The sequence below is a fragment of the Rissa tridactyla genome, chromosome Z, assembly GCF_028500815.1.
Source record: "Rissa tridactyla isolate bRisTri1 chromosome Z, bRisTri1.patW.cur.20221130, whole genome shotgun sequence".
Lineage (NCBI taxonomy): Eukaryota > Metazoa > Chordata > Aves > Charadriiformes > Laridae > Rissa > Rissa tridactyla.
The window spans coordinates 34,856,863-34,881,433 of NC_071497.1; the positions used below are offsets into that span (position 1 = coordinate 34,856,863).

At 48.1% G+C, this 24,571-nt stretch overlaps 1 protein-coding gene across 2 annotated transcripts in view; it reads right to left on the reverse strand.

Moving 5' to 3' along the window:
- Positions 1-3,769: 3,769 nt before the first annotated feature.
- The window catches only part of SLC49A3 (solute carrier family 49 member 3), a 29,840-nt gene continuing 9,038 nt past the window's right edge, over positions 3,770-24,571 (reverse strand). The window contains exons 3-10 of one of the 2 annotated variants that reach the window (XM_054186521.1): positions 23,900-24,119; positions 17,692-17,768; positions 17,433-17,570; positions 16,747-16,863; positions 14,970-15,122; positions 12,957-13,114; positions 11,791-11,903; positions 3,770-5,235 (exon numbers count right to left, since the gene is read on the reverse strand). In XM_054186521.1, the coding sequence (XP_054042496.1) occupies positions 5,141-5,235; positions 11,791-11,903; positions 12,957-13,114; positions 14,970-15,122; positions 16,747-16,863; positions 17,433-17,570; positions 17,692-17,768; positions 23,900-24,119 (1,071 nt within the window). In that variant the 3' untranslated portion in view covers positions 3,770-5,140. The other variant, XM_054186520.1, reaches the window with a different exon arrangement.

Consider the following 24,571-nt stretch of genomic DNA (forward strand, 5'->3'; position numbering starts at 1 on the left):
GTTCCCGCGCGCTCAGCCCCACGCGTGCACGCTGCCTCTCCGCCCCCGCGCGGCTGCTGACTGGCAGGCGGCGCAGCGCAGCGCAGCATTTGCGGGTCGCTGTCACGGGGGAGCAGCACCACGGCCGCCCCTCTGCGGTGCGCCAGCCTCCCAGGAACAGACACGGCCATCCCGGAACGCCCGGGTCGCAGAGGCCGCGCGGCCGGCGGAAGTGCGCATGCGTGACGGTGGTGTTTGCGCAGTCTCGGGAGCTGCGGCCTTCGACTCCCGCGCGTCCCCACGGCTGGTGGCGGAGCGGACGGGACGGGCAGCCGGGCGCTGAGGCAGCCGGCCGGTGGGGCGAGCGCCGGCCTTCGGGTGGCCGCTGGCGTCGGTGTGTCTTCTGCCTGCGGGGACCGTCGCCGCCAGCAGCCGGGGGCGCGGCAGAGCCGCCCCCAGAACATGTCCCATCAGCACTGAGCCAGCCCTTCGGTACGCTCACCCTCCATTTGAAAAGATTCCTAAAGCAAGATTCCCAGCGGCCCTTGAATGCACCCAAACGAGCCCGATTGCCCCCAGAAAATACCCAAACCAGCCCCAGGCCCCCAAACACCCAAAGTGCTGCTTGAGGCCCCCAAAGACTCAGTTTTAGGGTCCTGAATCTCTGCCTGACTAACCCCAAAGACCCCAAGGTTGCTCCAGGGCACCAAGACATTCGCAGCATTGCTTCAGCCCCCGCCTAAACCCACCTCAACAGCTTTTGGCTCTCCCTCATTGCCCCACATCCTGCCCCCAAACAGCCCCATCCCTATGCCAACAGCCCACAACACCCTAAACCCTACTCTAGGGTGCCCCCATTTACCCCTACATCCTACCTGATTATTCCCAGCATTCCACAATCCTGTTGTAGTAACTCCCAAAATCTATTTTCAAAGTCCCCAAATACCATGGAACACTGCTCAGAAAATGTAATGCACGTGTCATGAATACCTGCAAACCCTACCCAAGCACCCCCCAAAGTCCCCCAAACCTTCCTCACAGCCCCCAAAAATCATGAACCCTGTTTCTGAGCACCTGAAAGTCCTCCTCCAAAGATCTCCAGACCCTAATTTCCCTCAAAGACCCCACAAACCTTTCTTCTAGACCACAAAACTTCTGTAGGTCCTTCCCAGGAGCCAGCAAAAAACCCCAGACTTTCCGTAGGGTCCCCAGACCCTGCCTCCAGGTCCCCAAAGACTTGACCCAAACACCCTGAAACCTTGCTCTTTGGCCAGCAAAACATCTCAAATCAAATACAAGTGCCCCCAAAGACCCATCTAAAGTGGCCGAAGTGGCCCCAAACACCCTGAACTCTGCTTCCAAGCTTCTCATACCTCTCCCAGGCCATGCCAAAGGGTCCAAACACTGTCCAGAAGCTCCCACCAAACTCCAAATATCCCCGTATTCCTACTGGTTCCCTGTACCCAGCCCAATTTTCCTCAAAGAATTCAAAATTTTCCCCAGGTCCCCAGGCAAACCTTGCCCTACTTCAAGACACTCAGAAATCTCCCCAAAACCCTACCCCAGGTCCCCAAATGCTGCCACAAAATCTCCTAGCAATGCTGAAAGGCACACACCCTCCACAGTGACCCTAAAGACTCCAAACCTGCCTCATGCTCCAAAACCCCCAAAGTGTGCCCCAGGTACCCCAAAATACCTTCCGCTAACTTCCACCCCCCAAACCCATGACCAGGGTACTGAAGACCCTCAAACCCTGACCAGTAGTCCCTGAAGATCTCCAAATCTGCACTAGGGCCCCCAAACACCCCAAAGCCTGCTTTAGGTCCTCCAGAAGTGTATTCCAGCCCCCAAATCCTGCATCAGGTTCCCCCAAAGCCTGCCAAAATGTCCCAAGGACTCTAAAATCTACCCTAGAGACTGCCCTCAGCCCCTTTGTCTGCCCTGGACGTCTCACCTGTGCCTCCCCCTGAAGTGACCACTGCCACTTGCTGCAGCATAGTCTGAGGTGAGCCCTGGAGAGAGGCAGAGCAAAGACTGCTGTAGGGCCTGACCAGCATGAGCTCTTCAGAGCCTCCACTGGCTATTTGGGCAGGGCATGGCTTCATGAACAGCCCTGAGGGGGACACGCGGCATCATTGGTCCCTTGCCAGGCTTTACATCCTGGAAGGGCAATGTATTTTAGAGCTGTGAATTCCTGCCAAACCCCAAAAGCCTTCTTCTCATTTTGAATTAGCTAATTCTCTTAGTAGCCTGAAACAGATGGGAATTGCAGAGAGCAGCCTGGCAAAGCTCTGTGTGTACACGGAGGCAGGTTGCAAGCAGTGGTTGAAAGCTGTGGTTTCTTGCAGAGCTATGGAAACTTACCATGACAAGAGCTTAGTTCAGCCTCCTGCACTAGAGAGGCCAGTGGAGAGTTCCTGGGGGGGAGGCAAAGGGGCAGCAGGGGATATTCAGTCTTTCATTTAGAAGCACAGCAAAGAGCAGCAGGATCTGAAGGAGTGGATTTGTGCCACATGTAACTGCTTAAACTTGAAGTCCCTATATCTTATTGATGCTTTCAGCATTTTAATGTGGTCTTTCTGCTAAAAGAGCACATGCAAACGGCACCTTCCCTAGATTTCAAGGGGAATGGTCCAAGAGGACTGTTTTCAAGACTAAGGTGTGCTGCTTTTCCACAAAACAGGGTCACAATGACCATAAAGTTTTAGTCACCTGGCAGGGTCTGTGGAACTTTTCCATAAATTTGATACATGATCACACCTCTGTACAGGGGCAGAGCGCACTGGGCCATAGCAGGGATCCCTGTTCCTCCTCCTCTGCTCCCCTCACCTCCCCACAGTAGTACAACATGGACCATGGTTTTGGCCAGGTTTTCTTATTTTAGGTTTGGAGTTTTTAAAAATTTCTTTAAAAATGAAGGCTTCAGCAGTGGTTACAGCTTCTCAGATATTGCAGTTCAGATAGCGGTACTCACCTCCAGCCACTGGAGGTAGCTGTTCTCCTGCTTTCTGTCTGGTGACAGCAATGCCCTTGGCTTTATAAAAGCCTTTGGGAAGCTCCCTCCGGCACTCAGGAAGTACAACTACCACGAGATCTTGGAATTACTGTGGAGTGATGGAACGGTAGATTAGGCAAGGATGCTTATGCTATAACTGTTTGATTTTTGGATGTGTAACTTGCTCGATTTTATTTGAGTCTTCCTCCTGCAAGGAAGGTGCCTCATGACACTCATTTTGGGTGAGGCTGGAGGATGAGCTCCCTCAGCCGCAGAGCACCCCCCTTCCCTGCCACGTCGGAGGATCAATGGGACTGTGCAGGGGGTGCACAGTCTGTGTTCTTGGTGTAAATGTAAGGCACCATGTCGGAACAGGTAAGAAGTGCTGCCTGCCCACACTGTGGGCAAGAAAGGGCCATGGGGATGAAGAGTGCTGGTCAGGGCAGGGAGCGGAAGGAGAAGCAATGGGCACACAAGGGCTACCCACCCAAACAGAGAGGCTGCTGCTTTGGCCACAGGAGCTGCCTGCACCCTGACAGCATAAGGGAGCCCAGGAAAGCCTGGGGAATGTCAGCAGAGGAACAGCTTTTGATTGCCTCCCCTGACTCCTTTACAGGCTTGCTGGTGGGACTGGTCAGGGAGACAAAGTCATTGAAGACCTTCAGCACACTGGCCTGTAAGCTCCTGTGCCCCTGCGAGGCCACGACCTCAGGGAGGAAGGTCTGTTTGGGGAGCAGAGCCCCCTTGCCCCCTGCCCCAGTGAAGACTCTGCCCTGCTGTGGGTGGACTGGCCACCCCTCCCTGGGGGACACTGTGAGGTCGAAGCCTGCCTCTCTCATGGCGTCCAGTTGACTTAAGCAGCACCAGCCTGAGTGACTTTGGCTTGTGAGTGCTGACACCAAGCACTGTCTGTTGGCAACCTTTCCTCTGCACTTTCACATGTACCCCTTGCATACCACATGCTCCCAGAAACAGCAGCCTCTGAGCAGGACCTCCTCTTTTCCCCTCACAAAGGGAAGAGGCATGGAGACCTACAAAGGAAGGCTTGGAGGCAACCAACCAACCCAAACCAGGATTGATACCTGACTATGTGTGTATTTATCTATCAGTTGGGGAACTGAAGATCTTTTCCTTAACAATGCAGTTCTTGATAATGATTCATTCTTTTATGGTATTCATCATCCTCTCTTCATTTCTGACCCTGTGGGTCTGTAGCTCTGTGCTCAATAAGCTGTGAGAACCATGAAGCCAATGCCATCTCTTTATGCATGGCTGGGTACGGTCCTGAGTGGCTTTTAGTCACAGAGGGGAAGGTGATGAGGCTCAAAAGCTCTTTGAGGAGAAAGGACTTCAATGAGCTTGTCTTACCTCTTCTGGTTTTCCTCTGTCCCGCCTGATGTTTTTATGTTATTGCCTCTCTCCCAAAATGGGGTGGAGGGGTCCTCTGTTTCTGACACTGTTTATCTTGTTTTGGTTTTACTACTGTGTATTCAGGATGTTTCTTATTTGCAGTTCATTGTGCTTATCTTCTGGTAACATTGAGCTACATGAAAACCTTCCTTCTGCACCAGCGCCCAGCTTCGCTCCTTTGCTGATTACATGGTTCACATACTCAGCCACAAAATGTGTCTGGCTATGTCATCACAGTGTTACAAAGTTCTTGGACAGTCTTCGAGTTATAGCAGTTGAGTATGCTTAGACCCGCATTTAAGAAAAGGTAATATTCATTTTATCTTGATTAGCACATTTATAATTCATGGGTAACTCAAACCTTTGCTTTAGTTACACAACTCCCTAACTGTGTTACAGATCCCTGCGTGGTGAGATGCCACAGAAGGTGTGAGACATGAGGACTCTGGCAGGATGCAACTGGACCTTGACCCACCTAAAGATGCCCTAGAAAGTTCCATACCTGATGGTGGGGCAGGTGCAACCAGACACCTTCCATAGGACTTGTCAGCTGCTGGAACTGCTTGGCATCATTTGCAAGCTGCAAACAGAGACGATAGAAATCTGGGACCCATGGTGCTTGAGTTACTAGAGGGTACTTGGGGTATAGACTCACAGCGAGTCAACCACACGCTTGTTTTCTGCAATTGAGTCCCATGCAGGGAAGTGGAATCACAGACGCGCTTCTGACAGGGCATCTTCAGTCCAGCCTCCTTCTTAAAGCAAGGTCATGCCCAGCAATAATAGATCTGGACACCCTTCCTTTGCCGGTGCCAAAGCAATTGTTCCTGGCTGTGACTGAAACAGCCTGGCTACAGGAAGAAAAGAAGAAAAAAAGAAAGATAAAAGAGGGGTACAGTGGGGAGTATTAGTGGTAGTGGTGGCAGTAGTAGTAGTAGTAAGGTTAAAGTGAAGCTTTGGTGATTGGAAGTGGTTCTGCCTAGATTTCTCATTACAACAAAGCATGCCAAAGAGAGCAAGGGGCCTTTTAGCTCACAAGAGCAGCATTTAAGCAGGGAGAGGCTGGGGTTTTTTATTGTTTTGTTTGTTTTTTGTTTTTTTTTGGGGGGGGTGGGGTGGGTGGAGCAGAAACTAGAGCGGGTCTCTTTTTAAAACTAAAAGAAAAGGCAGAACAGACAGGATGAAGCAGAGCCAAGTTGCTCCAGTTTCTTCCTACGGCCATGCTGTGTTATCCCCTCTTTCTCCAGGGGGATGCACTCAATGAAATCACTCTCTTCTATTAAAGGAACAAGATGTAGCAAACTAAATAATGCCAGTAATATCCATCACATGTTAATAAAGTCCAGAGTTCCTGAAGTTGGAACACAGAGGATGTACGTGAGGGAAACGTATCCAGGCAGAGAGTACTATAATAGATGTTTCAGCTAGTTAATATTTTTCTTATCATCCTTCTGGGATCCCTTTCCACAATACCTCCCAATGTATCTAGTTTTGTTCCCATTTTGTAGCACGTGGTTCCGGGATATATTTTCTTTCACCCCATACCACCATCTGACTTGACACAAAATTACTGAGGAAGCTGCCTGCAAAGCCGGCACACACGAACACATGGCAGCTGCGAGTAGGGCCACTCGTTTTAAATATGTGATAAAAATTCCCCGGGGGCGGGGGGGGGTTAAACACTAGTTGCTTTTTTTATTTGCGATTGCAGAGTATCAAGCAGATATAGCTAGCTGCTGCTTTATGCTCCTCTGAATTGCTCCTGCCTCACAGAACTCCAGAAAGCTAAATTACAGTTTGCTCTCACTGGTAGGCCATGAGTCCTTGTGACAAACTTCGTCCAAAGAGAGGTGTAGATGAAGATGAGAAGTGGACAACAGGTCTTGAGGCTCTGGAGGTTGGAAGAAAATAAATCTCTACTTCAGAGAGGCATGAGGCACAAGAACGTTTTCTGTAACCCCAAAGTATAATTGCTTTTGATTTTCAACCTGTGTCTGTCCTGCTTACTGGGTCTCTTTGCTCAGGGCTAAAGGTATTTGAACACAGTGGCTCCAAGAAGGGGCAGTAACACTTGACTGAATGGCTACTCCAGCCATTGTCATAATTTGTTTTTTTATCATGTGTTGTTTCTACTGCCAGCTCCAATCACTGCAATATTTTTATATCTACACAGTTTATACACAGGTTTGGGTTTGTTTTTTTTCCTACAGAATTTTCTTTCTTTTGAAGAAACAAAAGGTATCTTATATCTTAAATTTTCCCTGGATTTTTTCTTTTTTTTTTTAACATTTTGGTGACAAGTCTGCCTTTACGTACTTAAAAAGGCAGCATCAATGTTAGTTTTGTTTGCTTTTGGGGAGGGGGTTACAGTGCAGACAACCTCCACCCTAACTCCAACCTGTAGAGGTAGGCCTTCCTGTCCTGGTGTGCAAGTGCTTGTGGAGGCAATGCAGACTTTGCTGATATGTGCAGCGTGACAGTACTGAACACTGACAAGTCATCCCATGGCACCACAAAGGATCTCACCCGAGCCTCTCTACAGGTCTCTAATGAGGCAGCTGCAGTCCCAGGAGCATCCTTGGGGCTGCTTTTCTCCAGTAAAGTTTCTGCCCCTTTTGCCTTCCTTGGCATTTACAACCAAGACTAGCCAGTACAGGATGGGGAGAGAAGGAACTGCCTCATAGCTCACCCCCAGGCTCATGTGAACTTGACCTTCCTCTGCCAGCCCCATGCAGTCCACAGGGGAGGCTGCAGAAAGAGGGCAGAGAGAGGTGGCTGTTCTGAGGGGCTGCGGGAAGCCTGTAGGGGTATCTCACCGTGCAGAGTTGCTCCAGAGACAAGTGGTGATAGTGTCCTGCAGAAAGCCTGTGGACTGAGCTGCTCCAGGGGCCTCAAGGCTGGCTGCTGTGCAAGAGGAAGAATCTTTCTTGCAACAGAAGTGTTGTCTTGGCCCGACTGAGTGCAGGATGGCAAGAATATGTATCCCTGCCTGTGCCAGAGGGCTTCTCTAGAATCCACAGCTGTAATGGGAGCAGTTGGTTGACCTTTATGTCCATGTCCTTTGGCTTTACAAAAGCAGAAGGCCTGTAGTGAGACCAGACCCCAACCAGGGCCATTCCAGCTTTTCAGGAGGCTTTCTGCAGTACCAGTTTTCCAGTGACCCCTACAAACCTATCGTAGAGGTCTCTGCTGGGGTTACTGGATTCACAGAAGGCTTGTTAAGGCAGCCAGACAACTCCTTTGGCCAGGAAAGGACATGGATCCACCCCTCAGCGTACCAGGCCCATAGCTTAACATCAAAATCCCTCTGTCCTGCTAAGATTTCAGCTTCATGCTTTCCATAGGCTTTCCAGAGAAAGGTACATCTAACTGTGAGCTGTGACAGACAGAAGAGTTATGCAGCCTTGAGGGGGAGAGTGTACAGCAGTAAGCTGACTTCAGCTATGGTACTAATTACAGACTAGTACAGAAATTTGAGCCTCTTTTCTTCTAAAGACATAGTGTGAAGTTAGCTGAGCCAGCAGAAACAGCTGATGGTGCAAGGTAGGTATCTGTGTGAGCTACCTGGCCTCACTGTTAGCGGTGCCGTAACACCCCTATGACATGCTGCCAGCGTATGATAAACCATATGCTCCACTACACATTAGGAATTCAGAATTAGCCTCACACACCTATATGTCTGATGCATTAGTAGAGAGAAAACTCTCCCTTTTCAAATTTCTTATATGCTTGGATAAAGATAAGAGCGGTCTTAGCTGGGACAAGGCAGACTCTCTGACCAGGGCAATGGCAGATTTTGGAGATATTTCCTAGCAGTATTTCCTCACTCTTTAACCTAAAGCTGTTTAACCTACAGTTAATTTCACACTGTCATTTTAAGGATTTGATATACCACTTCACATCATCATTTTGAGCACAACTTAATGCACATCTGGCAAATACCTTTGGTATACCTTTGGTATAACAAAGACCTTTCGTTTGTGCTACATAGCAGACCTGATGCACCCTTGCATACTATAAATATAAAATATCACTATAACTTCTTTAAAATTTAATATAGTAAACCACCCTTTATTAAAAAAAAATAAGCATTTGTAAATATATAAAATTATAAACTACCAAGTGCTTCTTGCTTTCCAGTACAGTAGGACTCAGGAGTGGCAGGTTAATTTGGTGTTAATCTGTTTGGTGTATTAGTTCCAGGGCTGCAGAACTGACCAGTTAGTTTTGCAAAAGACAGCTAATCTCCTTCCTCTGCCAGATCCAAACTGAGCTTGTTTCACCTCAGTTTCAGACTTATTTCCTGCTACTTTTGACAAACATCAGTGCTTACTGGTGAGAGCAGGGCTGGAGCTGTAGGAACAAGCAGGTTTCCTAGAAGTATGCAGCTAGGTGTTTCACACAGGGTAAGATTTCCAGTTGCTAATGGGGAAGAGAATTCAGGCACCAAGAGAGCTCCTCTGTACGGTGTTTTTTAGGGGAAGTGTATCCTCTGCTTTGGGATCATCATCTAGCTGTACTGGCCAAAACCAGTCACAGGTCCAATTTGCATCACGTCCCCTTAAACAGCAAGTACTCAGATCCCCTTGCAAGATGCATGATAGGAAGTATCACTGAATCCCATCTATCTCATTTTTTACCACTGAAATGTTATAAGGTAAAATGTTCCCAGGTTGTACATTTAGACCTGAACACCAAAGCAGGACACTGGACTGCTGTGGAAGTACTGCAAAATGAAAAATCCAGTTGTACCCGTTGCAGTTGTTAAGGTAACTGAGCTCCAAATGGGATCTTCTGATGGGATCTTCTACCCATCTCTTCTAACACTGAAGAACAGCTATCAGTTGCAGAGAGAACTGGAAGGTGCTTGTTGATGTTGTTTTTTACTTCTTCCCCAGAAAAGCCCCTATCATCTGCAGAAACTTATGACAGGTCCTTGCATTCCCTAAGTGGTCACCTTTGCCAGTTCTCCTGCCAGCTTCTGTGTCGTTCCCTAAAAAGTGAGCTGCCCTCTCAGTGTTCCCCTATAGGAGAGCGTGACTTGGCTTGGGGAGGGTACACTACCCTAATCTTAAACAAGCAGCTTCATTTTCTTGGGGAAAACTTAAACCACTACAATTGCAGGAAAGGTGGAGAAACAACAGAAGACCAAGTAAACCAAGCTTATCCTGAATGTCTCACCATCTGACAGAGATGCTGTCAGATGAGTGAGGAATCCTGCCGTATTTAACTTCTGCTGCTTACAGATATTTTCTTTTACAGGTGCCACTGCAGGCAGAGCTTTTCTTTTCCTATTTGAAGAAGAGGACAAAGTGGCTCATTGTAACAGACTTATATTACAGATCACATACCTACACTTCCCCGCTGCAATGCAAGGAACAGTTGTTATGCTGTACAAGAACCACAGTCCTTAAACCACAGTTTTCCACTAGGTTTGTGATCGGCGTGGCTTCCACGCCTCTGAAAGCTTCACCCCTGATCCAAGTACATGAGAATGAAAAAATGGCTGAAATATAATGCTCCTCTCCTCCACAACATGTCTTTAGCTTGAATCAAGTCGGCTAAAAATCCCCATTATATGCATAGTTGTCCAGTCCCAATGTGACCCTTCTGTCAGCACAATCTTTCTTACAGCCCAGGCTCACAAATAAATACAAGATTGAGGGAAGTGCAGTAAAGGTGCCCCAGACGCTGAAGTGACTCTGGTCCTTTCTTGTTGTGCAACAGGACATGGATATCACAATGTGCCAGCTGAGCATTTGCAGTCATGGTCCCTAAACACAGGCCTGAGTCCTTCTCTTACTGGGCCCTTGGCATGCCCCAAAAGACCTGGTTATGCTTCAGGAACATCTGTATCTTCTGCCTTGTCCAAATCACCATTGTTTGCCTCAGCATGGAGCCGCTTGTAGTCAGTATGGAAGAAGATGACGTACAAACAAGCCATAGCACTGCAGAGGCCAGCCAGCACCAGTACCGGAGCTGCAAGGAAGATATACTTTTAGATGGTGAATTCACAACTCCCCACTAGTACAGAAGTCTAGAGGTCAGCTCCTCAGCAACTGCACAGCCTGTGTGATCTCCTCCCAAAGGCTACCCCTGAGGACAGCGTGCAGCTCACAGTGCGGCAATGCCAGCATGGTAACAGCCAAACCTTGTCTCCCATAATACTGGCATAGAAACAGGATCTGGGTGAAATGTGGAAGGTTTCCAGGACTCTTGTCCTGTATGACCAGACAGATTAGAGGTCTTACACCAGTGCACACAGTGTGTTTGTGTCTGTGTGTGTTTCTGTGTATGTGTACACGTTTGCGTGTTGTGGAGTGGTGAAGAAAGTTACAAGAAAGACTGAGTCAAAACACTTGAGCTTCATAAGCGAACAGGTCCACACAGGTAGTGCTTCTTGTTATATCTTCCAAGAGCAAAATGTAGGAAAGGCTCACTAAAGATAAACTTTAATCAAAGAAAAATTTGTGTTGAAAGAACCTTTTCTGAATGAAAAAATAAAAGTAAATCTAAAAGGCTACATGCAAAAAGGCCTGGAAGTAGTCACATTCTCATTCCAGCAGTGTCTCAAATAAACACCTCCATGCCTTTCTCCGCAGATGTCCCTGCATGTATCAGACCACAGGTCTGATCTGATAAGGTGGAGAGTTGCGGGCTTTCAGACATGAAGCAGTCAAATTGCTTTTTGGGGACAGTTATTGTGAAGCCTTGTTCCCTACAAGCTAGTAGAGCTTGTTCTGAGGAGTTTCTGCTCAGCCAAGCAGGATATATTTAAAAGGTGTTTGCCAGCCTTTGTGTTACAGTAACTCCCCAGGACTTGGTGTCAGTATTACATAAATATGAACCAGATGAGAGACCAAGACCAGGGTCTAGCCTGCACTGAAAACACATTTGTGCTCTTGTTCATCTCGTTTGCTGTCTTTTCTCCTGAACAGCTACGAAAGGAAGAGAAGAGTGGAATAAGGCAGAACAAAGCTGCACTGGCATGTTACAAACCCAGGCAGCTCTATGTGCAGGAGCAAGAGAAGTAGCTTTCAGTCAATGGACTTGTAGTCTTGGCCTTCCCACTGCAAAGCAGCACAGGCTGTGCTACGTGTACAATGTCTTCCCCACTGCCTTCTAGCTCGGTGAAGCTCAGGTCTCTGCAGAGTGGCCTTAAGAGAAATGTTAACCCAGGGTCACCGGTAGCATTCACGGCACCTTAGAGGTCTCCCCATTTCAATCTTGCACCTGGTTTAGCAGGAGCAGCAAGGAGTGCACCATCAGCTTGGGAAAGGTGTCTAAGAGATATGCTACAATAGCAATCAATCTTGCAGCCTCCCTCACAGTGAGACCTGGAGGAGAGTGGGGGGTACGTGGAGTGCAACCAAGAGTCCAGCATAATTTCCCAAGGACATACTTACTTGTCCAGTCCAGGGCTCCACTCTGATCAAGGGCACAGGTAGAGGATGGATCCTCAGAAACACGCACAGTGAGGGCTTGTAGCAGAATCATTAAAATCACACCTTCAATCTGGCTGTGGGGAGAAGCCAACATCCAGTCATGGCACCTGCCTGATTCATCAGTGCTGCAGGCAAGCCCAGCTTCCCCGGCAGGAAGAAAGTGAGGCCCCTTTCTGGAGCAGGGTCCTTCTAGCAGAGAGAGCTACTTCCAGCTTCCTCTGTACCAGGTGCTTGTAAACTGGCACTGGCTCACAGGGTGTGCAGGTCAGCCTTTTTTCAGCAACCCCCAGATTCGGTGCCAGTAGGGCAGGACGACTATATACTCCCTCTGGAGACAGGCAGGTTTGAACTACAGCTGTCAAGGAGCTGAGGCTTAGTCACTGGGCAGAAACTTGGAAGTACCTCCTACTGCAGTGTTGAGGATGGGAAAAACTCAGGCTATGACTTCGGCCTCCTCCTCACTCATAGCTAGCTAACAAAGCAACAAAGTCCACAACCAGTGGGAGACGACAGCCTTCAAAGGTGACGTCTAATGCCTCTCTTTGTCTGATGTTTCTTGCTGCTGCAGCTCCAACTGACACATACACATGGCACCAGACCACATATATCACTGCTTAGAGCTTCAACAAGTCATTCCTGGTACAGTCCAGTGCCAGCCCTTGGCATGTAAATTGATCACTGCCCCATCTGTTGTGACCAGCCCTGTGGTCACTGCCCTGTGAGTGATGGGCCCCATCTCCCTCAGCACAGCACTGAGACCTGACAAGTCCCCGTACTGCTGTGGGAATGGGTGCCCCTCTCAGGCATACAGCCCCCATCTGCTTCAAAGGTAGGTGATGCTGAGCATGGTTAAATCCCGCTTTCTGACAAGCAAGGGAGACCTTCATCTTCCTTCTTGCTTTTCTTGCACCAATTCCACATGCTCCTCCTTACTTTAAAACCTTTAGCTCTTCAGCTCTACGGCTCAGCCAGCCTGCTCCCGCCTTGTCATGGTCATGTGCACATACACCAGAGAGAAGTTCTGGAGGATGGATAGCACTGATGTCCAGCCTCTTCTCTGCACCTCTGTGTGTGTGTGTGTTTGAGCCCAAGCTCAGCTGTGAATTGGATGTAACCTGCCTGCTTACCTTGCAACAAAAATCAGGCCTGTAGATGTGCCCTCTCCCACAGGGTAGGAGCACTCCACAGCCAGCTCCATGGCAATGGGGTAGATCGCAAAACCGAAGAAACCAAAGAATGAGCTGGTGATGGCCAGCAGAACGGTCTGATGTCTGAACCGAGATGTCTGCAGGCAGAAAAGCAACAACAAAATTTCAGCGTCAGCACTGCTGCACAGGGAATCTCTGAACCCATTACCTGCAAGAAGTCCCAAGGGCTCACTGTTCTCACCAATACCTTCCCTCTTTTACCTCCAACCCTCTAGAGTCAACAAATGGCTACACAAAAGAAATTTATCTATTTAATTTAAGCAAGGAGAGAGAGTATCAGCAGAATTACCTGAAAAGCATTGGTGTGATCGTATTACTGTGACTTGACTTCCTGGTCAGTAACTTAGCAGGACTGCGCTCAGCATATCTCCAGCACAAAGTGAAACGCACACCTTCCTCCCAATGCAAGCTAACATTTCAGAAGTGGTGTTTGCATTGGGTTACATATGAGAATTCCCTGTGTTGCTGCAGCTCATCGATAAGGAAAACTATTCCTTATTTTGTCGGTCTCATGTTTGTAACATTGCAGTTTTACTACAAAAAACCCCACAAACAAAACAAACAAAAAACTACCTGAAACATTCACAAACCCTGGAGATTAGTTTAGTGCCTAGAACAGCCTTGTCCTTAACTCTGGAGGAAAGACCATGGGCTTGTCCAGCTAACACTAGCAAAGTCAAGGGCACAAATCCTGCAGCCACAGTGCTGGTACCTCCTTCCTTAACCATGTAATAAACTCCACAGAGGAACACAGGGTGTCTGCCTTGGCATGGCTGCAGCAGGCCTGGCCCAGCTAAACTGGTAAAATCTGGAAAAAAAGGAAAACGCTGTGTGTCTGAAATCTGAGTTGAAAGCATCAAGCCATCAAGCAGATTTAAATGGGTGTTTTTGGTTTTACTACTCTGAACTAGTAGTTCATCTGTATGGGATAAAGGGGATGGAGGGAGGGGGAGGAAGAAAAGGTTGGCTTGTTGCTCCTGACACAGCCTCTTGCCTACTCATTGCTTTACTTGGGCCCAGGCACGCTGACTTGTATTCAGACCATCCTGCCAACAAATGGCAGAGTACTAAAGGGTGAAATGCAAAGTCTGCTTTAGGCACCCTGTCCTACTCCTTCAGGCACCTTGCTTTAGGCATTGCATCTGTCTGTCTCTTCAAAGTGGAGATAATGTCACTGGGATCTTGGCCCAGGGGGAGGTGTGGTCATGCCGTATTGAAAGTCTGGATTTTTCAACACACAGGAGAAATGCACAACACAAGCCTGTTGGGAAAGCAGAGACCTGCACCAGCCTAGGTCCCCTGCTGTGCTAGGAGTCCTGTGCCCCATGCCTAGGTTCCTGATGGGTGATGGCTCCCATTGGCAATGACGATGCTTCAGTGCAGTCCTTGCACTCCAGCTTCATGGGTGTAAAGTCTCCACATTCTGCATTCCTCTCCTGGCTGGATTCAAGCCTCCCCCTTTTTCTGCATCTCCCTTGTCTTGTCCTCCTTGAGGAACTACTGGAGAACTAGGCACGTAACTAGGTCTTTTTTGCTAATCCTACACTCCTGGCATCCACCACCTGTTAAAGGCAGGTGGTGGGAAAACTATGGCATTCTTATTCATTTTTATAAGATGGATATTTGGCAATTCCATTTCTTTTTGGAGAAAATGGTCTCAGGGCCAGTAAACATGGTGATCCAATGTAAGGAAGTAAAATTATGCCAATTTATTTATATAAATAAATCAGTCTGTCTCAGGCTCCACAGTGACTGTGAAATCCTCGGTAAAGGGTATTTCTTTAAAACATTTCTAGCCCAGAGACATAATCCCAAAACATAACACGTGGCTTAAAAATAAATACTATGACATCAAATGACCTTGGTTTGAGTTGATGATTTATCGTATGGCAACAGAACAAAGCCCATAGTGCAATGCAAGGGAGAACTCACCACTGCAAACACAATGCTGGCAAGGGCACAAAGACAGAAACAAATCTTGGTGGACTCTATGAACTTCCTTGTCCGGTCGACATACAGGCCTAGCAGGAAAGCACCCAACAAACCACACACCGTGAACAGTGCACCATTCAGGCCAGCAAATTCCTGGAGGGCAGAAGAACAAGTAACTGAGCAACTACAGCAGTTAGGAAAGAGGTTTTAATGTCACCAACTCATCTGCCTGCTGCTAGTGGGTCACTCACTGAGGTAGGAGAAGCTTCCCTGCCCATTGCAGTAGCTGAAACCTGCACAGGGCTCTGAGTAGCAAATAATGGGGCCCAGCTGCTGTTAAAAGTGTGTGGAGACAGCAGGGTCACAGCACTCCCAAAGTCTCAATGGATGGCAAGTCTCTGCACACCTGACAAGGGAAGCTGGGAGCACAGCAGCAGCAATTCCCCGGTGTTAAATGCTCCAGCCTGGGCATGAGACTGTTCATGGCTCCTACAGGGGCAATCAGGTGCTTTGTCCACACTGGTGGTAACAGGTCCAACTGCCTTGGGATCTGCTCCTGTTTATAATCATGCTCCTCGCCCTTTTCTTACCAGGGACCAGGGACCTGCACTGGCAGAATGCCTTCCATAAGGCTGGCAGCCCCAAAGCATGCTAGATGAGACACAGTAGCTACCTGGCTGTAGCAAGGACGTCTAATTAGAGAGGCAATGATCAGTAGTTAGGATAGGGTACATGCTCTGTTGTGGGCAGTGACTACCTTTGCGTGTCCCACTCCTTCAACTCTATAAGAATTCAAATGCAAACATCAATATTGAAAGCAGTGAAGTTTTAACAAACATGGCTAAACTTTTCTGGGAGCCTCAGGGGCAGACTGGAAGGAAAGGGTATCTGGAATAGCTTCTGTGGGCTAACAGGACAGGGCAAGCCAGTCACACACAGACAAAAGCATCATGATGCACAGAAAGCAAGGCTCCAAAGTTTAAAAGGTTTCCGGTTAAAAGCCAATGGAGTCTGCAAACATGATGTGGCTATGCAGCATTGAATCAGGTATCACACATGGGAGTTGAGAGGGAGTGGACAGAGACCAGAGGTGTAGGCGTGCATACACGACAGCTGAAGAGGCGTTTTAAGAGGACCTCCACGGGGATACAAGCAGCAGGACTGAAGTGCTGCCTGCCTGAGGGTAAACGCGGGAACTGGGGCAGCCCCTTGCTATTGCAGGGAGGAACCAGCCGTGCTGCTGTGCTCAACTGTAAAAGCAGCACCTGGCCAGTGTCGGAAGGATGGGGAAATAGCTGTCACAGTGACTTCCTCTGCTGCCCTGGCTTCATGTAAGACTGTGCAAAGAGAAAAAGGCACTTGCATGAGCCTGCCTTCAGCTTCACTCTAGGGCTTGCCTGGGCCCCATCCTACTCTGGGGAAGGTGTTAGACATCATAGACATAGTGCATAGACATCAGTGCTCTGGAGTGGCTCAGAAAAAACGCAATACTCTTTTTTTCTAAGAAGTGTTTGAGTAGTAAGGGTTTTTCATTTGCAAGTGGGAGCCTGGCCACGGGCAGTAATGAAAATGCAGATCATCTATTCTACTGAGAGATTGACTGTGCTCTGGGTAAATGTACCACTTAATCTATATTAGATAATGTGAGCAAATAAGATACAAGACAGTGCAGCATATTCAACTGTCTTCATTTTGCTCTGAGTCTCTTATCAGGGAAAGTCATTTTGATTGTATCAGAGATGATGTGGACAATGGGGAGGAAAGGAAGGAGACTCACATTTGAATACCCCTTTTCACAAAGGATCTGTTCTAGCAGAGCTGAAAAGCAGGTGAACATGCCAATTCCTCCTCCAAAGCACACTGCCAGGATGATGTACGGCTTGTTTCTCAGGAGCTAGAGAAAGAAATTAATTATCATTTAAACAAGTGGAGTGGGGGAAAAGGCCTGCCTGTGACAGTAGGCTTGAGGGTCAGTAGCTCTGACCCCTCAGTTGGAAATATTGACAGGGCAACCCTGTGATCATTAGAGGGGTCTGGCTCTCTCTCCTGTCAGTTCAGCCAGAGGACAAGTTAAAATGGGGACCATGTAGGGAGGAAGGATCTCTTCAGTGCCCAAATTCCTTCACTTTGCCTTGTGCTGTCCTACCTGTTACCACACCTGCTCAGAAGGCTCAGGTTGCGTGGTCCTCTTGGATTAGCCCAGACGTGCCTGTCTGATCTAGCTGAATGGCAACCAGCCCACAGCTGAACAGTCAGATACCGTTGCTTGCAGCTTTGCTATAAGCAGCTTCCACTCCCTGAGGAAGGAAGGGGTCCTGGTCTCCTTCAGGGGGCTTTCCGTGCCGGGTTTGGTGTAGTGGAGTTCATAGCCTGCTTTGTCAGCAGATTCCCCAGCATATCCCTGTCTGTCAGGGCTGCACCCCTCACTCCAGCACTGGTGTCTCTTTATGCTATCGCACTTACCATCTTGAGCCCTATGAGGAATGGCTTGGAGGTGGAGTTAGTGGCACTGGCCGAAGGAGGCGTTGGAGGAACCTTCTCATGAATCCCCAGAGTTGCTAGAGCACAGGCTGTTACTGCTGGGACGGCATAAACACCCAGCTACACAACACAAAGTAAAGACACATTACTAGTCTTTTCAGCTCCACTGCCTCCAAATAAATAAATTAGCTGGATAACTAATAAACAGTCCAGCTGTCTGATTAAAACAGTTTTTATTTACCATCAGTGGGATGTGCTTTCCTTCAGGAACTAGTGCAGGTGACAGCACGTTTGCTATAAGAATACCCAAAGGATTGGCTGGAAGGAAATAAAACAGAGAGACACTTTTTTCATGCAAGCAGTGAGAATCATTTGTCCACCTCTACTGCCAGTCAGCACCAGAGCTGCAGCGTGCAGCCCAGCAATGAGTAAGGACAGAACAAGGCACATATAGGGAGAAACCAGGAGGGCAATATTTGGAGAAGTTGGCTGTGCGGTCTTACTCTTGCCACATCTGTTCCTTCACCCCCATTAAGTCCATTCTATAAACCCATCTCCCTACAACTCTTAACTCCTGTAAACTGGTTTTCATCTATGAATTACAGTGTTCTCACCCTCACAAGGCTGCCTCAGTAAATGCTAAACTGAAGGGACAAAATGAATCCATGTCATCTGTCCCGATGTTATATAGCAGCAGTAACAAATTGAGGTGCTTCCCTTTCTATAGTCCCCCTATGCCACTAGGCATGTACACATATGGATAAAATCCCTCTGAGCCTTCTTGAGGGTGAACAGTCCCAGCTCTTTCAGCGTCAGCTGGCATGACAAATGCTCCATTCCCGTAATTGTCTTAGTGGCTCTTAAGTGGACTTACACTAATATGTCCATGTCCTTTTTGTACTGAGGAGCCTAGAACTGGACACAGCTCTTTCAGATGTAGACAGGGGACTTCCCTCAAGCTGCTGGCAATGCTCTTCCCAGTGGTGACCTGGATGCCATTGGACTTCTTTGCCAAAAGGGCATGAAAAGCAGGAAAGCCCTACAACGGCTCTCTAAAGTGACACTAGGTCATTCCCGACACCTTTCCAACCAATACATTTCTTCAGTAAAGCCCAAGCTGGCATACAAGTTGATCTCTGCTACCAACTATCACATGGTAGAAGAGAATCTCAGACACTGGTCTGTACTGGAGTAAGGGGTTGCATTGTTATGGGGCTGGAGCTGAGTAGCATGTGAAGCAGCACTCCTGGGACCTAACTTGGGAATCTCCAAAATTGCAGGAGACAATATTTTAACTTTAAGGCTATGTTCTGCAAACAATCAAACAAGTAAAGTTGATTTTCTCCTAGTGTGCAGGGATGGGGTTAGGAAAGCCAAAGCCAACCTGGAACTGAGTTTGGTGAGAGATGTGAAGCGCAAAAAGAATGGCTTCTACAAGTACATTAGCAGCAAAGGGAAGGTTAGGGAAAACGTGGGCCTGCTGCTGGATGGGGTAGGAGACTTGGTGACAAAGGATATGGAAAAGGCCAAGGTATTTGATCCCTTTTTCGCCTCACTCTTTACTGGTAAGACCAGGCTTCAGCCCTGAGACCAGAGGTAAAGTCTAGAGCAAGGAAGATTTACCTTCAGTGGAGGAGGACTTGGTTAGGGAACATTAAGTAGGTCAGACACACAAAAGTGCACGGGACTGATGAGATGCACAAATAAGTGCTGAGGGAGCCGGCTGTTTTCATTGCAAGGCCATTCTTGGCTATCCTTAAAAGGCCATGGCAATTCCAAGAGGCTCCTGAGGACTGAAAGAGACCAAATGTCACTCCCATCTTGAAGAACGGCATGAGAATCCAGGGAACTCCAGCGCTTTCAGTCTCACTTTGATCCCTGGGAAGGTCATGGAACAACTAATCCTGGACATCATTTCCAGGCACATGAAGGACAACAAGGTGAGCAGGAGCAGTCAGCAAAGGAGAAATGCTCACCCAACCTAACAGCTTTGTACAGTGAGATGACTGTCTGTGTGGATGAGGGGAGAGCAGTGGATGTTTTTTATCTCAACTTTACTAAGGCTGTTGACACTGTCTCCCATAACATCCTCACAGACAAGCTGACAAAGTACTGGCTAGATAAGCGTACAGTGAGATGAACTGGAAGTCACCTTAACAGCTGGTCCCAGAGGATTATCGTCACTGTCATGAAGTCCAACTGGAGGCCAGTCACTGGTGATGCACCACAGGGGTTGATACTGGGGCCAATACAGTTTAGCCTTAACAAAAAGCCTGGAAGACAGGGCAGAGAGCACCCACAGCCAGTTTGTGATACAGGGAGGAGTGGCTGATAGAGAAGATGGCTATGTTGCCATTCAGAGGAACCTCAACAGGCTGGAGAAATGGGCAAAGGGGAACCTTGTGAAGTTCAACAAAAGGAAATGTGAAGTCCTGCATCTAGGGAGGAATAACCCCATCCACCAGTACACACTGAGGCTGACCAACTGGAAAGCAGCCCTGCAGAAAAAGACCTGATGTGGGAGGTAGGAGTCCTGGTGGATACCAAGCTGATCATGAGCCAGCAACACAACCTCATGATAAAGAAGGCCACCAACATCCTGGGCTGCATTAGGCAGAGCGTTGTCAGCAGGAGGTGATACTTACCCTCTACTTAGCACTAGTGAGGCCACATCTGGAGTATTGTGCCCAGTTCTGGGCTCGCCAATATGAAGGAGACATGGACTTACTGGGCCAGCAAAGGGCCAAACATTTGATTAAGTGACTGGAGCTTCTGTCATGTGAGAAGAAACTGAGAGACCTGGGATTGATCAGCCTGGAGAAGCTGCTGGGAAGCAGTTTTGTAGAGAAGGACATGGGGTCCTGGTGAACTGCAACTTGGCTGTGAGCCAGCAATGCACCCTTGCAGAGAGGTGTCCAACAGCATCCTGGGCTGCATTGGGAAAAGCATTGCCAGCAGGTGGAAGGTGGTATCCTTACTGTCTAATCAGCCCTGGTGAGAAACATCCAGAGAGCCAAGTCTGGTGCTGGGCTCCTCAACACCAGAAAGATATGCAGTTAATGGAGCAAGTCCAGTCAAGGGTCAAAGATTTGGTTAAGGGACCAGAGCATCTTTCATACTTAAAGAGGCTGGAAGAGCTGGGAATGTTCAGCCCGGAGAAAATAACCTTGATCAGGGATAGTAAAGAAGAGGGAACCAGACTATTCTCAGGGTGCCCAGTGGCAGGATAAGAGGCAATGGGCACAACCTGTAGCACAGGAAACTGAGTATTTACTGTGACAGTGGTTGAATACTGAAGCAAGTTGCTCAGATAAGTTGCAACATCTCCATCCTTTGAGAGAGTCAAAACCTGACTAGACACCACCCTGGGCAACCTGCTCTAGCTAACCTTGCTTGAGACAAGTATTGAACGAGACAGTCCCAAGAGAAGCCTTCCAACCTTGTCTGTTCTATGATTCTGCTGAGGCATCATTAATAGTGCTATAGCACACCACAACTGTAGCATTTCTGCTCTGTACTTGGGGAAGTAGTAGTTTATGATCCTAGTGAAATGTTACATATACATGGACACAAATAAACAAAGGTTTCCAAGGAGATAGATTAACGCCTCTCCGTTGGGGCATAATGCATCTGTGCATTGTAGGGTACTGCCTGAAAACTACTGTCAGGTGTTTCCATGAACTATCAGCATGCTGAAGCAGTTCCAGAAGATATGGGTGAGGGGTGGAAATGTGAGCATTGGGCTCAGTCTGAAAAAGAGTAAGTGAGATTATCTGAGTAATTACAGGGTTCCAGCTGCCTTCTCTTCCTGTGAAGAGAAATTATATGAGCCTAGACTAAGAATGGAAAGGAGATCACTGGAGTTAATCAGCTGTACATTATGGTACAGGGGTCCTGGTGGATTAGCTTGCAGTACTCTGCAGTGCTGCTGTGTGTTTTGTGGACAGTGATGCTGATGCCCTAAAGCTCTGCAGGGTGCAGAAAATGACATGCTGACAGATCACAGTAAATGAAGAAACCCATGGATGAAGCAGAGGCCACATCAGTGGACTCAGACAGGTCTGTTCAACACAGGAGAACTCATGGTCTTCACAGGGGATCAGTGCTTGGCCCTGCACTGCTTCTCTGTGAGTAAGTCTCTAAAAGCGATGGGGAGGACTGAGATATGATAAATACTCAAGAGCACAGATGAGTCATAGTGATTTCAGCTGTTTATCAGGATCCTGGGTGTAGGGTTTGCTTTTGTCTGCACACAAGCACAGGGAAGCCTATGCAGAGGCACTAACAGAGCTGTGGGGATACTGACAGGAGGCTGTAGGGCTAGTTTCTGTGTGCAGCACTGATACCGACAGTACTGCAATGCTCATAAATCTGGTACTGATAAACTGGAGCAAGCTGAGAGAAAAAACTCATGTGAGCAACAGGCGGACATGGAGACATGTGGGAAGAGGCCAAGGGAAATGTGCTTGTAAAGTGACCAGGTTGGAGCTGTTCAGTCTTTCTACACAAAGGAGAGAAGAGGTGACTCTGTCCATAACTACCTGACAAACAGGTGCAACAAGACTGAATAGCTGGGGGATAAGGATCATTCAGACAAGAAGGAACATGTAGACATTTGCCAGTGCAGTAATTAACGACTGGAGTAAATGACTGGGGCTGTGGCTCCTTCTAAGCAATATTTAAACTTTCTTGAAATGAAAACCTGATTTTGCACAGCAGACAGTAATGACTGTAACCAGACAGTATTAATGGAAGCTCTCTACACAGCAATATGCAGGTGTTGTAGCAGATAATAATCACAGCCCATTCAGTCCTCACACTGATTTCTCAACATGCCACAGATGGAACAGCTTCAGCTCTTGGGTTTCCACTGTTCCTTGCTCTTCAGTTTTATTCTTTCCTATAGTTAGGTCCATTCGGTCCTGTAAGGACTGAGAATGCTATGTGAAAGAAATACTCTTTGGCAGCTCTGACTGCTCTCACTTAAAAAAAGCAAGTTGTCTGCAGGCTGGGGTCCTTCAGGGCAGTGATGGACCAAGTGCCCAGTGGTCCCTGGTAGTAACTGTATTGCACCACACTGACAACAGAGCTCCTTCTCCAGCAGGGAAGGTGAGGGTCTATCTGAGCCCTGGGAAACCAGGTGAGCCCTGCACACCTCTAGGGAAGGCAGTGCAAAAATAATTTATTTGTTCTGACACCATAAATCCATTCTTGCTAAACAACAGTGCCTGTGCTCTGGGTTTGCAGCAGCATTGGGAAAGCCGTACAGGGGTGCTCCTATACTGCCCTTTTCCCCATGCCCACCCCTTCCCCACAACTCCAGTGGGGAGGAAAGGTGCCTGTTGGCTGCTTTGAGGGAAGAGCAGGTAGGGCTCCCCCATATATATTAGTTCTTTACGATGAGGGTGGTGAGACACTGGCACAGGTTGCCCAGAGAGGGGGTGGTGGCCCCATACCTGGAGACATTCAAGGCCAGACTTGATGAGGCTCTGAGCAATCTGATCTAGTTAAAGATGTCCCTGCTTTCTGCAGGGGGGTGGGGTCTCTTCCAACTCAACACATTCTATGATTCTATATAGGTACTGTGAGCTTTCCCGGATGGAGCCAGTAAGCCAGCCCAGTTTCTGCAGTACCTCTCAAGTCCTTAGAGAAAGGAGGAAGATATTTCTTCTGGCTGATGGGGAAATGTTACATGGAGGGAGGAAACAGCTCTGTTAAGTGCAGTATCCTGTGTCTAGCAGAGCCCAAAGCAGCCAAGAGAGGAATGAGATTAGAGCAAGTGTATCTCGTGTCTCCTCTCCAGTTTCACAGCTTCCAGGCACTGTGAAAGGCAGATGTGGTTTCAGTGTGGTAGTCCTGCTGCATTTAGCATCCCAACATGTTTGTGTGGCCAAATGAGTATATTTTATCTGTGTATGCATACACACCAATTGGGAATACACGCTCAGCCTTGCTACTGGACAAACTGGTAGACAAAATTGCTGCAGCAGCCTCACCTCCAGCCACTACAGAATTTGTCAACTGTGACCACAGGCATCACATGCAATTTGGACACCTTTCTAACAAGCTGAAGAATTAAGGCCAGTACAGACTTTAGATTTAGTAACACTGAGGGCTGTCCCCAGCCTTTATGATATTTAGACAAAGACGATCACCTTGTCATGGCAGAGAGGAGGAAGGCTGGGAGGCTGTGTGGCTTACTTTGAACTTTGCACCTGGATGTGGCTAAGGCCCTCTTCTTACTCCCCAGCAAGGAAATGCCTGCCTGTCTTGCAGGGCCTCGAAGGCACTGGTTTATTGCACTTGGCTATGAGACTCTTGGGCAGAGATGTATTTGCAGGGCCAAATGGCTGTGTGTAGAGGGCTTTCTCTGCCTGCTGCCTCTGAAAGACAAACAAATGCTAGCAAGTCCTGGGAGCCAGCAATATTACTTTGCAGCTGTCACTTACACATTGATGCGATCATATTTGCTGTTGCTCTCTGGTGGTCTGGGAACCATAGTGCTGCCAGTTTTGTTGGTGAAAAGATGATAAGGGGCTGTGCCAGCGCACAGAGGCATTGCCCAATAAACAGGTACCAGTAACTCTGGGAACCCAAGCTCAGGAACTTGAGGACGCTGAATATCCGGATGATGCTACCCGTCATGTTCAGCCATGCACTCAGGATCACCTGCAGCAAGCAGAAACAGGCAGGGGTTGTGTGATGAAGGCTGAATGGCAGAACTTAATGCAACAGACTAGCATGAGCAGGGTCTCGGATGCATTACAGGAGACACTGAGTGTCAGTAATCACTGCATGGAAAGTTGCCTGCAGACCACCGCCACCCCTTTGGGCAACTGCAAGATGCTCCTGATCCAACATTGCTCCTTAGGGAGCAAGGTGGCTGTCCTGGCCCTACACGAGAACTACACCACAATGTAGCTTATGCAAGGCAACAGACATGGTCATGGAATTGATTAGAAATCCAAAGTTCACTAATCACACTCTGTTTGCAAGTTTGCACCATCACCCGTATATTGCTGTGACAATCCAAAGATGATGGCAATAATCATCCAGTATATGGATCCTGCAAACGCTCTTCTCTACCACTAGCATGCTAGAGTTTCAGTGCCACATTCCAC